The sequence below is a fragment of the Pollachius pollachius genome, assembly GCF_949987615.1.
Source record: "Pollachius pollachius genome assembly, chromosome: 6".
Classification (NCBI taxonomy): domain Eukaryota; kingdom Metazoa; phylum Chordata; class Actinopteri; order Gadiformes; family Gadidae; genus Pollachius; species Pollachius pollachius.
In genome coordinates this window covers 16471571-16488383 of record NC_136939.1, presented here as the reverse complement: position 1 = coordinate 16488383, position 16813 = coordinate 16471571, and the positions used below count along the sequence as shown (strand labels likewise).

Genomic DNA, 16813 nt, shown 5'->3' with positions numbered 1-16813 from the left:
GGCATCGACCCATATGAAGAACAGAGCAGTAACAGTTGCAGAACAGAATCAAACTAACAGAAGAACAGAACAATACTAACAGTTAGAAGAACAGAACAATACTAACAGTTTGAGGAACAGAACAACACTAACAGTTAGAAGAACAGAACAACACTAATTGTTAAAAGAACAGAACTAAAAGTTGAAAGAACAGAACAACACTAACAGTTTGAAGAACAGAACAACACTAACAGTTTGAAGAACAGACCAACACTAACAGTTTGAAGAACCGAACAGCAGTAAGTTTTACTGATGCGGTCCTTTCAGACGGACGCAAACCCACTTCCTGTACTGGCTCTCCACCTGATGAATGAGCCGCTGATAACAGCAGAGAGGCTCATTCGATTTTGTTATTTTACTTGATTAGATCTCTCTGGACCCATTATGGTTTGGTTTAGCTCTACAGTCTTTCAAGACGAAAGAGTAAATCAATATGATTAATAATTGTCAAACTAAGAGCCATAGTAAGCTAGATTGACACGTCTTCGTGCACTCACTCCCCTGCTGGGTTTTATCTACCTCCTGCTCTCCTCTATTCTTTGTTTCTACGGACTCACAGATACAGATGCAGACTGGAATTGAGGAATTGTTCATACCTTCCTCCCTTATTATTTATCCTTGTGGCCCCTACCAGCCTCAAGCCCAGCATTGGTAAGACCAGCCCCAAAACAGCAAGTACAGCAAAAATGACAAAACTTAACTGACTGCCTTAATAAATGTGATAATTGCTATTTGATATTTACTCATTGTGGCCGTGGGGGCCGACACATTCACACACTCTATTTTCATCACTTAATAACCTGTTGTGATGATGCTGCCAAGTATCACATTTTTTTATTATATGAATATTATAGTTTAGTTTATTTTTAAACATTAAAAGCATTTTACCAATAAATGGATACGATTAAAGTGCTTTCTTTTTCATTAAGAAAAATATATATATAATTCTGATATAATTCTAATTCTTTAGAACTTTTGCTGAAACTGAACAGAGAGACGTCTTTATTTCTAGCTTTTCAAAAAAGACTGATCTCCCATCCCTGCTTCATGGTCCTGCTCGATTGTTAAAGGAACAAAGAGAGATCAGGAAACGGACCCACCCGAAAATAACCGCGTTCCATAGCATGATGTTGTTCTCTGATGGCGCCCCGCTTACTCCCGTAGGAGGGTCTTCTTGAAGTCTGGTGTAGGGTGGTGGCAGTAGGAAAGGGAGAAACTGGACATTAACACAAACTCCAACATCGTACCAACAGCCTAGCATGACATGAGTGGTCTAGGGAGGGAACCTTTAATCCCAATAAAATCACTGTCTCACAATGCCTTACTCTTACTTATGTGTTGTGTTTTCTATTAAGCTATGTCTCTGTGTGTTATAGGCCAGGCTAGGTAACCATCAAACACCAAGAACATTGTAGCTTCTAATCCATTTAAATCAAATTGACTATATCAACTTATTGGGTTTTCTTTGGGAATCGAAATCCCAAAAGTAAAAAATATGCTCCGGACATCAGATAGCATGGCATGGGAAAGATTTTCTTATGTACATAAGATTGTAGTGCCTTAAACTTCATCTGTGTGGGTCAATAGCTCCATCAGCTAATGTATTTGGTAAAAAGACACTCTTCCATGAACATGTCACTATCATGGTTTCCTCTGATGTTACTGTTTACAGATTACCATAGCTATCTTTGTCCAACCCATATGGTCAGTAAGATACCTGGGCACTGTTCAATTGGCGAAGGTCCACACACACACACACAGACACACACACACACACACACACACACAAAGTAAAGCAGCCCTTGACAGGGTTAACAGTTTGCTATAATTGTAGATTAACTTGGTTCAGCTGCGATAGTATTCTATACTATAATATTCTATACTAACAAGACTACATATAGTCATGTCTACCAACTAGCCGGACGCGTCTTGTATTTACCACACAACAGTAGATTCATCGTCATTTTAGACCTATATTTTCATCGTGAGCAATGCAGGGACAAACAACAAAGTTGCTAATTTGACGAAAAACAGCCTCTTTTTCCCAGGATCTAAACACAAGCCCACACATTGTCAATGCACCATCGTTTAGCGCTATGCTAGGCGAGCTTAAGATGCTAGCTCTCTGGCTAACCGGAGCCAAACACACCACAAGAGATGGTCCTTAAACGTTACGTTACCTCTTAAAATCCCGCATAAGCCGTCTTCTAGCCGGGGTGGACATGGTCGAATCCAAAATGAACTAAATATCGACTAGAAAATCGTTAGAAATATAAACTGAAAGGGGATCTTCTTCAACTGACACCCCTTTCTTCTCTCAAAACAACTGGTTTGCGAGCTGCTGTCGTGACGTCATGCGCGCACACTTTCGAAGAAGCGCGTAGGCGACTGGGACCTGCAGACAGAACTACGGTCATCTCCTCATATGGCTCCTCAAAGACCTACAGCCCTCTCCTCATATGGCCCCTCAAAGAACTACAACCCTCTCCTCATATGGCCCCTCAAGGAACTACAGCCATCTCCTCATGTGGCCCCTCAGATGAGATGGGCTCCATGAAGGCATCACTGCCTGGCTTGGTGAAGCTGAATTCTCATGTGTTTTAGATTGATTGAATCCCATAAAGTAGAGAGAGGGTGGGGGGTTGTATCATTGAGTATAATAGGTTATTTCCGCCCATCATATAAATTAGTCTGTATGAGCCAATAGCTTGAAGTGTTGGCGGCACATTTTGGCGGCCTCTTGATGGCATATGGTATGAGCTCCAACAACATCTAAACAGTTGTTAGTGATGCAATCCAAATTGAGCCGATTATGCACAATTCTTGTTTAATTAATAAGTAATTATGAACCAGGAATTCGAAAGACATTGGAAGATATTCCAGCTCATGACAGGATTTGTGAAACAACTTGATGTCACATTGATCATATTTTACCATATCTTTTCAGAGTTACAAGAGGATAGATTTAATATATATATAATAAGCTTTTTCCTACCAGGGTATAAATAAATCAATAAAATCACATTTCTTGATTATATTTTATGAGTTAATTGCTGTGTATGCATTAATGTTCTTGACTGTATACTTTGAACATTGACAGAAAAAGAAAAGACGGCCTAGCAAACGTGCACGGGTGCCACTCTCTGGTGTCCACGGCATAGCTGTGTATCTTAGACCCACTGTAGGCGTATGGCCATTACACTCCCCAGGGCTGCACAACAGGCATCAATAGACCACAATGTCAATGTCACATTTTGCTATTGTGAAAATGTAGGCCAGAGTGAGATTGCAGGGCTTTGTCCCGGACACAAATAAGCCTGCACAAAGGGAGCCAGAGACAAGGTTTATGAATAGATGTTTTGGTAATGGTTCTGTTTGTGATGTGTGAAGACCTTCATGTGTTGTTCTACTGGTCAGGGGACTGAGTGTGCCACAAGGGATTGGGTTTCATGCAGCTAATCACTTCACTCCATCTGTTGACATGGCGATGAAGCATGGGACGGGAGATTGAGAAGGATATGAAAAAAGAGACAGAGGTTTGTGTGATGATTGTTTGCATGATGATGGTTCCATTAATCTATAAAACAACACATAAACAAATAAATAATAAAAAAACGTATTAACTCATTTTTAATACTTTCATCTGCTCAAACTCAAAGAGAATGAGTAAATTTCACCTGACCAGGTATGCTTGATGCCCATTTAGAAACTGAATATTTATGGAGCTATTGAGTATGATGTCGGTCTGTTCACTAGTAATGTTGGCCTCCTTGTCCTCACAAACCCTTCCTTCTCCTTTTTCATGTCACATGCATCTAGTTGCTAATGTTCTGACAGATTAATATCCATGGTAACCAGATGCTATATGTGGCATTAGCTAGAACAGGGGGCCATGACATGTCAAATGACCATCACTGCCAACTGACACAGTTCAAATAATATTTTTAAATATAATATAAATAGGCGGGCGGGGCCTTAGTGAAGTGATGCAAAAGGTGAACTTCAATGTCATATGATGTGCATTCAAATATTTCAGCTTTCAAAAACAAAGAACTGTTCTATTGTGGCAATAATAAACGAATAAAATGAAATAACATATTCATGAAAATATTGTGCACAGTAGGTCAAGAATACAGATATTAACTGATACAGATACTCCAATTTACACCACATTAAGCTCACATGTCTCATTTGGCCTACAAAACATTGACTTGAATGGAACTTAATCAATGCAAGATTTAAAAATCATGGTCATTAATATTTCAGCCTGAATGTTCAAATATGGTGGTGAGGATAAAGTGTGTGTGTGTGTGTGTGTGTGTGTGTGTGTGTGGGGGGGGGGGGGGGTAACTTAAACACTAAGATAAATGTATATTTGAGATGAAACTGTAAATGAAGTGAATTTGTAATTTCATTAAATTGCCAGCAGATGGTGCCCTGTGGTATAAATCTTGTTCAAATCGTAAAAAGGTAAACACACTGTCGTCATGGTGATCTTACTCTTACGAGGTGGAGAGGCATTTGACCTTCTAGTTTCCCTTGTTACTCTATTCAGGCTTCTCTGTCTGTCTGTCTGTCTCTCTGTCTGTCTGTCTGTCTGTCTGTGTGTGTGTGTGTGTGTGTGTGTGTGTGTGTGTGTGTGTGCGTGTGCGTGTGTGTGTGTGTCTCTCTCTCTCTCTCTCTCTCTCTCTCTCTCTCTCTTTCTTTCTGTGGGACCATCCAGTGTTTACTCAAGGTTATTGGATGGGTGGAGGGAGGGGTTGGAGGGGTCTCATGAATCGAAAATGTGACTCTGATGTAATGGTATGTAAGCCTGGTAAACAAAAACTATGCGTGAATCAAGACGCCGTTTTGTTTTTCATGGGCATGTGAGTGAGTACAATGTCCCCATTCCTGCCAACATCCCTGTGACCTCACCAAAGCACACAGCAGCAGTAACACTACCCAGCTACTTTTATCTCTGTCCGTGTGGACATACCAACAACAATGGCAGGCTTCTGATACCGATAGTTACATGGAAATTTGGCTATTTTTTCCTCAATTGCCTGCGACCAATCTCAAATATGTGCTCTCTCCATCTGTCCATTGCGGATTAACATGGGGCTCTCATGCGATACCTCTCTGGCCCTGCAGGAGAATGTCATAGGCCTCTGCGACGGCCCGTTGAGACAGGCAACAGGTGGAATAACTCTGCTTAACTGTTTGAAAGTGCCTTTGCAAGGTCAAAATAGATTCCGTTAATTGGAGGGCGGGTGAAAAGGGACTGATTCGACGCTAACTCAAACCCTAAATGAGGCGCTCACTAAATCCCTAATGAAGCGCTGAACCACAGGGGGGCGCCACTTGCTCTGCCCTGCTGCTAGTAGATTTGAGTAACTGACATGACCCAGGGCATTGTTCTGAAGGTCTTGATGAAAGTTATTACATCATACCAAATATACTACTCAATGATAAAAATACTCATTATATTTGTCTGATGATAGGGAATGTTTATTTTATTCACACACATGTGAATCCTTTATAAAATCCATTGTTTCATATTACAGTTGAGAGCGAAGATAAGGCTTTCTTATTCAACATATATGTCGACCTAGATGGTAGATATCAACAGTCCAGAATCTATGCCTTTAATCAAACATATATAGGCGATATCAGTATCAGTATTCAGCATTCAAATAATAATAAAATATGAATATTTTGATGTGAAGTAATCAAAAGGAGGAAATGTGAAGTAGCACACACACACACACACACACACACACACACACACACACACACACACACACACACACACACACACACACACACACACACAGCAGAATAAATAATGAAAAAAAATAATTTACAATGACAATACAGGTACCACAGGTTGAACGTGGATTGGAAGGGGATAACGTCATTGACATTGATATTGTGATTATGCGAGTGTGTGTGTGTGTGTGTGTGTGCGTGTTCGTGTGTGTGTGTGTGCGTGCGTGCGTGTGTGTGTGTGTGTGTGTGTGTGTGCGTGCGTGTGTGTGTGTGTGTGTGTGTGTGTGTGTGTGTGTGTGTGTGTGTGTGTGTGTGTGTGTGTGTGTGTGTGTGTTCAATAACCACTACAAATGGAGACTTCGATTACTATTGTCAGTGCATCCGGTCTAATGAAATGTCTATTCAGAAAATGTATGGACTTAAAGCTCTGTGGATACCTGTCTGTATTTATTATCATGAATCCTTGATACCACCAATCCATTAATTAGGCATATATTTCTTTATCTCATTCACATTTTGTTGGATCATGAGTGTTTAGTGGCTATAAATAAACACCGTTCGTTGAAAACGAAATGGAATTCTCTGCTGTGATTGTTGTCAATTTCTTCAGCTATTCATGAACTAGCCAATTAGACGTCACAGAGCCACCCAGGGAACCAATCAGAGCCCAGCAGCCCTCCTAGCCGGTGTTATTTTGCGTCTGATGGATGGCATGCGGGCGGGTCAATCGGATGACGTCTGTTCTTTTGGTGTAGTCCGCGGCCCCTCCAGCAAGTTTTTATCACCCCCTTAATCCTATCCGCCCACTCGGTGTTTGGAGAATAGAAGAGGCACCAGTTTGGATCACGGTCGCTGCGTTTAGTGCGTTTCGGATAAAGAAACCCCGTGTTGTTGAACCGCTGTCTACAGGAGAAAGCGGGCCGCTGATCAGACCGCAGACTGAACACCACAGAAATGGACGAAAAGGCGTTCACGAAAGAGATCGATGTCTGGATCGAGCAGCTCAACGACTGCAAGCAGTTGTCGGAGAACCAAGTGAAAACACTTTGCGAGAAGGTTAGGAAATATGAACGATGTTACATGAAAGTTTCAATGCATTATTTTCCTTTTGCCGCGCCACCTTCCAGATCATCTTAAAATGGCGTCCTGAGTGTACATGTCTCTGGACTGTCCATAGTTTACATGTCTCTGGACTGTCCATAGTTTACATGTCTCTGGACTGTTCATAGTTTACATGTCTCTGGACTGTCCATAGTTTACATGTCTCTGGACTGTCCATGGTTTACATGTCTCCGGACTGTCCATAGTGTCCATGAGTCTGGACTGTCAATAGTGCACATGTATCTGGACTGTCCGTAGTCTCCATGTCTCTTGACTGTCCGTAGTGTACATGTCTCTGGACTTTCCAAAGTGTCCATAGTGTGCATGTCTCTCGACTGTCCATAGTGTCCATGTCTCTGGACCGTCCATAATTTACTATGTCTCTGGACTGTCCGTGTCCATACTGTACCTGGACTGTCCATAATGTACATGTCTCTGGACTGTCCATAGTGTACATCGCTCTGGACTGTCCATAGTGTCCATGTCTCTGGACTGTCAATAAGCTACATGTCTTTGGTCTGTCTATAGCTTACATGTCTCTGGACTGTCTAAAGTGTCCATGTCTCTGAACTGTCCGTAGGGTACATGTCTCTGGACTGTCCATAGTGTTCATATCCTTGGCTGCCATCTATGCTATGAAACACACTCTTAGCGTTTATCTCCTTTTTGTCATCGGGGATTCATAATGTCCTATATTTGACTGCTATGATCTTGGATCTAATACACATGCAGGGCTGATGATGCATGGCAGGTAAATGAGGAAGTCAAGGCACACAACACGTTTACTGCCCTGCTCATAAACACTGGCATGTTGAGAGCAGCCTCTCATCTAGTCACAGCTCCAAATACCTGATGCTGAATAATATCGTATAATGTTTGTAACACTACGTTCGGTACTAGATAGTTCCAGAAGCATCATAGGCTTGTTCAACAGGTCAAAGGTAATGCAGATGAAGTGGTTAGGCTCGCCGTTATCAACATCATCTTCATCATCTTCGTCTACTTCATCATATTCAATATAGATGTAGGCCTACTTGATGTTGACACATTTTCTTTTTAGTTGATCATTCTGTAAAAATATTACTGAATACTGTATTGCATAAACCAGCTTCCATCTCTAGCATGAATAGTATCCAGTATGTCTGATTCTCACAAATCGAAAGAAATCATGACCCAAGAACCAATTCAAAGTGTTCAAATGACACACTGTTCATTGAATTTAAATACGATTTAATCTAGATCTAACTGTTTTAAGATGATGTCCATTCGGCCCATGTTCGGTGAGTTGGCTGTGACTTGAAAGAGTTACAAGTCATTTAAAGTGCAGTGTTCTGGGAATGTTTACTTTTTCTGGTCTGATCCGGCCTGACCCCAATCTTTCCCTTAGATCCCTCTCCATCTCTCTGTTTCGTACTGTGTTAACCTGTTCAACTTTAAATCTGAATGAGTTTCTAAAAAACATGATACTTAATGATATTGCATTGCATGTTGCAGTTGGCTTTAAATCGTCTTGCAGTAAATGGGAAAAAAACATATAGTTAGTTTAAAACTTTAAATCCTCATAGACGGTAAACATCATACTGCTGCCTATCAAAATCCACTAGTTTTTACCCCTCTGCCCGCCTAGTTATCCATCTAATCCCTTCTGAATGTATGTGAGCATGCTGAAGCTGTTCGAGGCTGCTTAAAGGATAATATGAATATGAAGTTGGCAAGTGAGGTGTCATTTTTAACAAGTCACACCCCATTGAGACTGACTCTGACAGACCCAATGGTCATCTGATGTGTATGTGTGTGTTTTTTTTTTAGAGAGGGCTAGTTTAGCAGGTACCAGGGGACTCAGCCAGTGCTGTCGGATAGAACCAGGAGGAAAAGTGTCTGTTTTTAGATCTACGGGGGTGTGATGGAAGAATTCGATATGCTGTGTAAAAAGCCACCGTGCCAATCGGTGCATTCAACGCGTCCTCGTGATCTGATGCTGTCCCTCCACCTGAGGGAAGTTTAGCCACATATAACTCTCATCATTATAGAGTTCATGTCTTGCTCCTTTCTGAGTATTGCTTGTGATTTAAGTTGCCAGGATTGAACTTGGGTCTTAGATCTGTGTGAAAAGCGAGGGTTCTGTTTATGTTCTCTTTTTAACAAACAAACATGCATCTACTTTATAAATCGTATAAAAATGAAATATATATTGATTTATTATGTATGGTTAGTACATCTTAGTCCAAGGCCTTTAGCTTTATCTATGATGTCATGGCCATGTTGTGGGTGTGTTATGAGGGTGGGTGTGTTATGTTGTTGTCATCGTCTACTGTTACAATGGGATGCAGCCATACATTTGTTTATTTTTGTTATTTTAATCAATTGTATTATATATTATAAAATATTGAAAATCAAAAACAAGTATGCTACTTTCTTGATAACAAATTTACACTAACCAGCCACCACTGTCCACAGAAAAGTTGGGTAATTTAGACTAATTTCCATGGGGTCTTATGATATAATATTGTATCACACAATATTTTCACACGCTATTTTCAAAGGTTATCCACAAATAGCAGATTCCCATTTTAAGAACCATTTGGCTTTAACACAAATTTTGCTAACCTGAAACAATCAAAACACATACGTTATACATAAGTAAACGGGTTTCTGTTAAGACGTCACTGTTTAAACAAAAGTGAATGTGTGAAATGCAGGAGTCATCATTTGAAGCACCTTTGACCATGTAAAGTGAATTCAATGGGGTCAGACCTACCTCAATTTACTGGGCAGAGTGAATAAGTATTTTTTCCCGCTACTGCTAGTCAGCCACAGTAGGTGAGGTGGTCCCACATCTTATGTAATACATCAAGTCATCCTTTTCTTTATTCTGCTGCTGCTGGTCTTGTACTGCCTAACTGAAATTTGACTCTTAGGTTGTGAGCAATGATTGGTTTATTATTGTTCCTGGTAGGAAACTGAGCCTTCCATTGGATCATCACGATCTCCCATGAACTGTCTCTCTAGGTTATCCCGGAAGTCATTTCCTGTGGTGATTTTAAATTGTAAAACAATGTTTCCAGGATGACTCGCTGTATCATTGTAAATGACTGCATACTGACACAATAATCCTATTCATCAAAGGTTCTCTGATGTTATCGTTTTAGACTTGTTGACAAATGAGGTCACTTGTGAGTTGCTGATTAACTCAAAATCAAGTAAACTGCAATGTCATCTGTCATAAAGAATAGTTTAGGTTAGTCACTTGCCATATACCAGCAAAATACTGCAATATGCATGAGCAATGCGGTCATGGGTGTGGATTTGTGTTAGTGTTTTAACATTAACCAAGCCCATGAGTCAGGTGTCAGGGTTCTGTTTGAGCCATAGACTGACAATGTCAGGTTCTGTGGTTCCTTCCAGTGAAGGGAAATAAATGGCAATCCTTGCATTTTGTTTTACCACAGTTATATTCATGTTTCAGGTATATAGACCACAGTCTGGCACTGGGTAATTCAATTCTGTGCTAAAGGCTGTTTATTGATAGGCTATTGTACTACATACCAATCAGTGTGGCCAATGATTGGTCAGTGCCACTTATCCCGAAATTTCCTGAATCCAGAAAGCCTGTTTTGTATGTTATTTTTTCAGAATTTCCATCAAAAAGGCCTGAGAAAAAAACTGCTGAGCAATTTCATGACGGGCCAAGTCTCTGATATTCTCTTCAGTTTAGTGACCTAGTGACTTCAGAGATAAAAGTCATGGGCAGTCTGTCTGCCTGCCCCTGTAATTAAAAGGCCTATTGCCCCATGGGGGCATGGGCATGTGTATTGTGTTGTTTTTGTGTTTTAAATAGGTCAGCAGCTCTGAGTGGTGCTTTTAGTTCTCTCGTTGGAATGCATTCTGGACACAGACTATGCTCTCTCTCGCTCTCTCTCTGTCTCTGTCTGTCTGTCTGTCGGTCGCTCTGTCGCTCTGTCTGTCTGTCTGTCTTCCTATGTCTTTCTCTGTCTATCTCTCTCTGTTTGTACTGACTGTCGCATCCTAGCCTTCACTCTCCATCATTGTCATTTGTTTCTACAAGTTAAAATGGTATGCAAATATTGTAGACGGGAATAATATTAAAATGTAATTACACATTATGATACTGTCATCTGTGTGCATGTTTGTGGTTTTTTATTTATTTTAACTCGTGGAAGGAAGTTCCCTCTTATCAATGGGTTAACTAACTTACCCTGTAATTTATGCCTTATCAGTTGTTACTTTAATCGACTATTGTGGCTGGCCTTATGACGAATATGATGTAAACACCCAGCTGGCCTGGCGGGGAATGACTGTATTCTGGACTGGATTGTAGCTACAACTAAGGGTCATTTAAGCTCGGCACTTGGTCAAACATCATCGACCACGCGTCCATATAGAAATGGAGACTATCAGCTTCAGTAAATATATGCTCCTCACTGAATTAAACGTTGAAATAAGGTTTAACATTAATGAATAAAAGAAGCTACATACTGCCTCTCGTACAGTCCCTTAAGTTTGGAAAGCATAAATGGTTTTATCAGAAAATTCACCTTTTGTTCAATGATGTTTACTCACCATATTCTAATTATTAAACCTTATAATTATCTGTAAATATACCCAGTTCAGTATATTGAAATTACATAGTATTTTCTAAACAAATCGACAGCTTGTAATATCTTTCCTTTGTCTTAATCGTGATTAAAACAGAATTTGGTGATAAATAAAGCGCTGCGTAAAGATATCAGGTGATGGATCCTTCTCCCTTATCCCCGAACTCCAGCCATGCCCCACCCTTAACATGCCTCTTCCTCTGGTCTACAGGCCAAGGAGATCCTGACCAAGGAGTCCAACGTCCAGGAGGTGCGATGTCCCGTGACGGTGTGCGGGGACGTCCACGGCCAGTTCCACGACCTGATGGAGCTCTTCAAGATCGGGGGCAAATCCCCCGACACAAACTACCTGTTCATGGGGGACTACGTAGACCGTGGATACTACTCTGTAGAGACCGTCTCTTTACTGGTTGCACTTAAAGTGAGTAGTGGGAGTTGCGTATGTCGTTGACGTCATGCAAAAACATTGCCATCCCATCTTTGGCCTGTTTCTGTAATAATCAGTCATTTTGTAAGTGCTCCTATTCATCCCGAATAGCCATTTCAAAATCATTCCCTTTGTGACATAATGTGGGATTGCCGACCAGCTCAAAGGAACGGATGGACGGACAGCATCAACTGCTTGAGATGAGCTCTGCGTCATACATCGGAGTGGAAACTTGTTATGTCACAAACGTAATGTATTGGTTCTAATGGCCCCTCAACATTGTGAGGACACCTGGTGGTAATGTAGTGTCCCTTTTTACTGTGTTAGGAAACACTCTGGCCTCCACCAACTACATATTTTCTTTATGGTCGGGTCAATGCAGACCAAATACACAGACATCCTATTCACACAAACCAAAGTCGTGTGTAGCAGACACTCCCACTTCCAGTGATACAGAAAATACTACCTCATAAGGTTTGTTTAATGCATGCCGCTTGCTACAAGCAGCAGAAATCCCATAAATACAATTGTGCCCTATACCTGATATTTTGTATCTTTGAAATAATGTCTCAGTCGAGTTACATTAAGCCCTCCTTGTAGTGACTAAAGGGAGCGTGCGTCCCTGTGTAAAGGAGTCCAAAGCAACAGCCACTCACACCCTGTCCCACAGCAGTAGCTGCATGCTTGGCTGCTATGGCAGAACTTGCCAGCGCCTTACATGGACAAAAGGCCTAAGTGCATGGATAAGAAAGTAAACGAAGTAAAGAAAAAACTGGTTTATTATTGGATGTGAATGTGAGAGGTGCAGAGAACTGAAGAGCTGTCGTGAGCTGAGGTCAAGGATCAAGGAGGATCAAGGATCAAGGATCTATTCAGTGTCATTCATCAACATTGTGACTTAAATATAAACACTTTATGATCATCTCAGGTGCGCTACCAAGAGCGCATCACCATCCTCAGGGGGAACCATGAGAGCAGACAGATCACGCAGGTGTACGGCTTCTACGACGAGTGCCTTCGCAAATACGGCAACGCCAACGTGTGGAAGTCCTTCACCGACCTGTTTGACTACCTCCCGCTCACCGCCCTGGTGGACTCTCAGGTAAATGGAGGGAGAGCTGCACCCACGTCCACACTCGCCCAGTCAGGATGGGCCTGCATTAAGATTGACAATTGTGTGTATTTGTGTGTTCTGATGACTATGGTCACATTTAGCTGTAGGGCATTCAGCAGACGCTATTGTCAAAAGCGACTTACAACCATCCATACACACATTCACACACCGACGGCGGAGTCAACCATGCAAGGCGACAGCCAGCTCGTCGGGAGCAGTTAGGGTGAGGTGTCCTGCTCATGGACACCTAGAACCTCAGCCAGGAGGAGCCGGAATTGAACTAGCAGCCTTCCGGTTACAAGTCAACCCGCTCTACCTCCTGAGCTTAGCCGACCCACACAGGTCACTGTTTTTATTCCTTTGAATGAAAGAGGGAATAAGTGTCAAATTGGATAAAACCATTGCATTGTAATTCTGTTAATCGATTTGGTGTAACTTACATAGTATGGGAGGTTCGGTGTTCCCAAGTCCCGGCTGTCAACTGTCTTGTCTCACACACTTTGCTAGTTATTTAGTTACTATGATAGTTAGATTGTTTTCTATTTTTCTATTTCTTTTTTTATAGGCATAGATGAATAGAGAGGAATTCAGAAAGGCAGACTCAAGATTCTTTCACCCATAGTTATAGTGTTTCCCCATAATTCTATAGTGTCAATTACTGGGATAACCATTCAGGCACTGCTAGGGATTTTCCCCACACATGCAGCTTTGTTCTGGCACATTTCCCATCTTGCGCCCTTTCACACATGTTATAGCAATACTGTAAATGATGGGCCAAGGGACCATCCAGCAGGTGGCGGTAATGCAACCATTATTGAAGCCATCCACTGTTCAAATACAGAGTCTTGTGATTGGTTCGCCCGCTCCATGAGAAGGCGTACTGCACCAGATGGACATAACAATTTGTGTGTCTCTCCAAGCATTGGTACTGCCTTTAGTCACAACACAGCTGTACTGGCAGTGATCAGGAAATTACATCAGGTCTTCAGCAGGGATACATTCCGTTAAAATGCAGGGAGGGACTGCACGTGTGAGAGGGCTTTAGGGGAAATCCCTGCAAGACATTGATGATCGAGATGGGCAACAATATAGTCTGTGCAGATTCATGTTTATTAATGAATTTCCATGCTAATGACTAATACGTCCTCCTCCTCCTCCCAGATCTTCTGTCTCCACGGGGGCCTGTCGCCATCCATCGACACACTGGATCACATCCGAGCCCTGGATCGCCTACAAGAGGTTCCCCACGAGGTGAGATCAATGGTCCTTCAGCCAAACCATCCCTCATCAAATTAAACCCTTCAGTAAAGGTGATGGGGACTGTTAGATAGAACATACCAATCTCAAGTGAAACTTTGAGAAAAGCAATCATTTTGTGGGAAACTCACCACAAAAAGATATTGTAGAGATTTATTTTGGCCTGTTACAATTTCTTATTCGGTAGAATTTCCCATTTCCAAATTGAGGTGAGAGATTTATAAGATGGACGATTTGTTCCCTATTCTAATATCCTGCGTTCTCTTGCCCCACCCCAGGGTCCCATGTGTGACCTGCTGTGGTCGGACCCCGACGACCGCGGTGGCTGGGGCATCTCTCCCCGGGGCGCCGGCTACACCTTCGGACAGGACATCTCGGAGACCTTCAACCACGCCAATCGCCTCACGCTGGTGTCCCGCGCCCACCAGCTGGTCATGGAGGTGAGTTCTCCAGCCCCGCCCCCCGTCTCCACTCCTCGTACTTTCACCTACCAGGGACCGTGTCTAATGGATTGTAAAATAGATTTATGTTGAAATTTCTCAATTGTATCAGTCCACTATGTTGGGCCTCCCCTCGGTAATGCCAAGGCAGATACAAAAATATTACTGGGATATATGGGATGATGCTATTTTTAAAATGAAGATGGAAAAGATTTTGACTGCGAGTGAGGAACTGTAACCCAGACTCGCACACACTCTATTAAAAGTGTTCCATAAACCATCTTCGAATAATGAGTCATTCTCACTTCCTAGTTGAACAAATATTTAAGATGATATTATGTGGAATATCATATTATCCCTGAAATGTCCAGTCATTGATGTGTCTGCTTCACAACAGGGCTACAACTGGTGCCATGAGAGAAACGTAGTGACGATATTCAGTGCTCCCAACTACTGCTATCGCTGTGGCAACCAGGCGGCTATTATGGAGCTGGATGACACCCTCAAATATTCCTTGTAAGTTTAATCAAACAAAGGCTGGAGGGAGAGAGGAAAGCAATGTCATTTTCACCAAATGCCTTTCTTTAATATTTCTGGCAAATATCGTAACCCAAATGTTTTAGGTCATAACATTTGGTCATGTTTGTTTAGTTGTTAGAGTGTTCTGGTTTGATGCCATGATGCCCTGTCCCAACTTGCTCTTTAATTACCTCTCACAAAGCATCTCATCTGCATAAATTCAGAGCTAGTTTTAATTATATTAACTGATGTTACTCTTTTGTTCCCCCCCTTCTGCAGCCTGCAGTTTGACCCTGCACCTCGCCGGGGGGAGCCCCACGTCACCCGGCGCACCCCAGACTACTTCCTGTAGACTCTGACCTTTGACCCCTGTGTAGTCCACTCTAGTATTGCCATGATGAAATATATAAATATATATCAAAAAACACTATTGCAACTGCTACAAGGAAAGACGGACAGTAAGCTAATGGTACAAAGATTTATTGTGGGGGAGGGGGGACTTTACATAGTGTTGAATACTCAAGAGTTTACTGAGCAATCGATTAATTTGTCTTGACATGAAAGTGTCCTGTGTCGACGGATGGACCAAAAGGTGTGTGCCATAATCACTACTAAAATCATTAGTTTTAATGATTTTAGCCCCCAAGCCCCCCTCTGTCACAACAGAATGCACACGTCAGAGACGAACGCGACGCAACGTTACTTCAAACACGACTGTTTCAACCCACATGGTTATGGATTCTCAACGCGGGATGCCTTTTCATTTGGGGATTTTTAAAACATGATTTATTTGCACTTTTGTAAATCGAAAACGAATGGAACACAGGTCCGAAGATGCTGACAAAATACCTTGTAAAGAAAAAAATATTTGAATCTTTATTTTTTCTGTATGGCTCTAAAGTTCTCACAGTTGTTCGTTGGTATGAAACATTTTTGTGTTTTTTTTCTTTTCTTTCTTTTTATTCCAGAAAAAACGTCTTGTATTCACCATGCCTGGGGTGTATTTGTATTTTGTTTTTTTGCAAAAAGAGATGGAATGTATTTACACATCCACTGACTGACTCCATCTTAACTTAAGAGTCTGTATTAACCAATCCATTCAAATAAAAAAAATAAAAGGTACTCCCAAGTGTGTTTTTGAGCCCATAATTGAAGGAGACCCCCATAGAGCCAACATGGTAGTCGCCAGATTTATTTAGCCTTTTTTTCTGCATAAATCGACCACATTTACTAGCCTTTTTAGACCATTTTCATCTTGTGGTTTCATAATACGTTTCTCTGCAGATTATTTCGAAGCACAAACTAACTTGAACACGAACAAACACACACACACACAGACTAGGCTACATTCAATGTATAGAATGGTTGCCTAAATTATAGCATCTAAAGAACACATACGTTTACTAATTCCTTAGAAAATAAGGGATCCCAGGAACATGTTAGCGCCCTCCCATGGTTATTATTATTACATACACTAACATCCGCTATTTTTTATCGACATTTTGAACCCCTAAGATCAATTAGACTACTATTTGGTTAGCAACACTAT

At 41.6% G+C, this 16813-nt stretch overlaps 2 protein-coding genes across 2 annotated transcripts in view; one reads left to right on the top strand and one right to left on the bottom strand.

The window, feature by feature from the left end:
* ube2b (ubiquitin-conjugating enzyme E2B (RAD6 homolog)) overlaps window positions 1–2380 on the bottom strand; it is an 8124-nt gene extending 5744 nt beyond the window's left edge. Inside the window, 2 exon segments of the mRNA XM_079737608.1 lie at window positions 1115–1220; window positions 2220–2380. Coding sequence (XP_079593734.1) covers window positions 1115–1220; window positions 2220–2263 — 150 coding nt within the window. The 5' untranslated portion in view covers window positions 2264–2380.
* Window positions 2381–6501: 4121 nt separating this feature from the next.
* On the top strand, window positions 6502–16367 carry ppp2cab (protein phosphatase 2 catalytic subunit alpha b). Its single transcript, XM_079738363.1, has 7 exons — window positions 6502–6846; window positions 11719–11928; window positions 12863–13036; window positions 14210–14299; window positions 14584–14745; window positions 15143–15261; window positions 15544–16367. Exons 1-7 carry the CDS (start codon window positions 6745–6747, stop codon window positions 15614–15616), a joined length of 930 nt encoding a protein of 309 aa, XP_079594489.1. The 5' UTR covers window positions 6502–6744; the 3' UTR covers window positions 15617–16367.
* Window positions 16368–16813: the final 446 nt, after the last annotated feature.

Bases quoted from the DNA above. Each gene is read 5' to 3' on its own strand.
- ppp2cab (XM_079738363.1), top strand. From the start codon at position 6,745: ATGGACGAAAAGGCGTTCACGAAAGAGATCGATGTCTGGATCGAGCAG. The intron at 6,847-11,718 runs GTTAGGAAATAT...TCTGGTCTACAG, and splicing joins TGAAAACACTTTGCGAGAAG to GCCAAGGAGATCCTGACCAA. The intron at 15,262-15,543 runs GTAAGTTTAATC...CCCCTTCTGCAG, and splicing joins GACACCCTCAAATATTCCTT to CCTGCAGTTTGACCCTGCAC.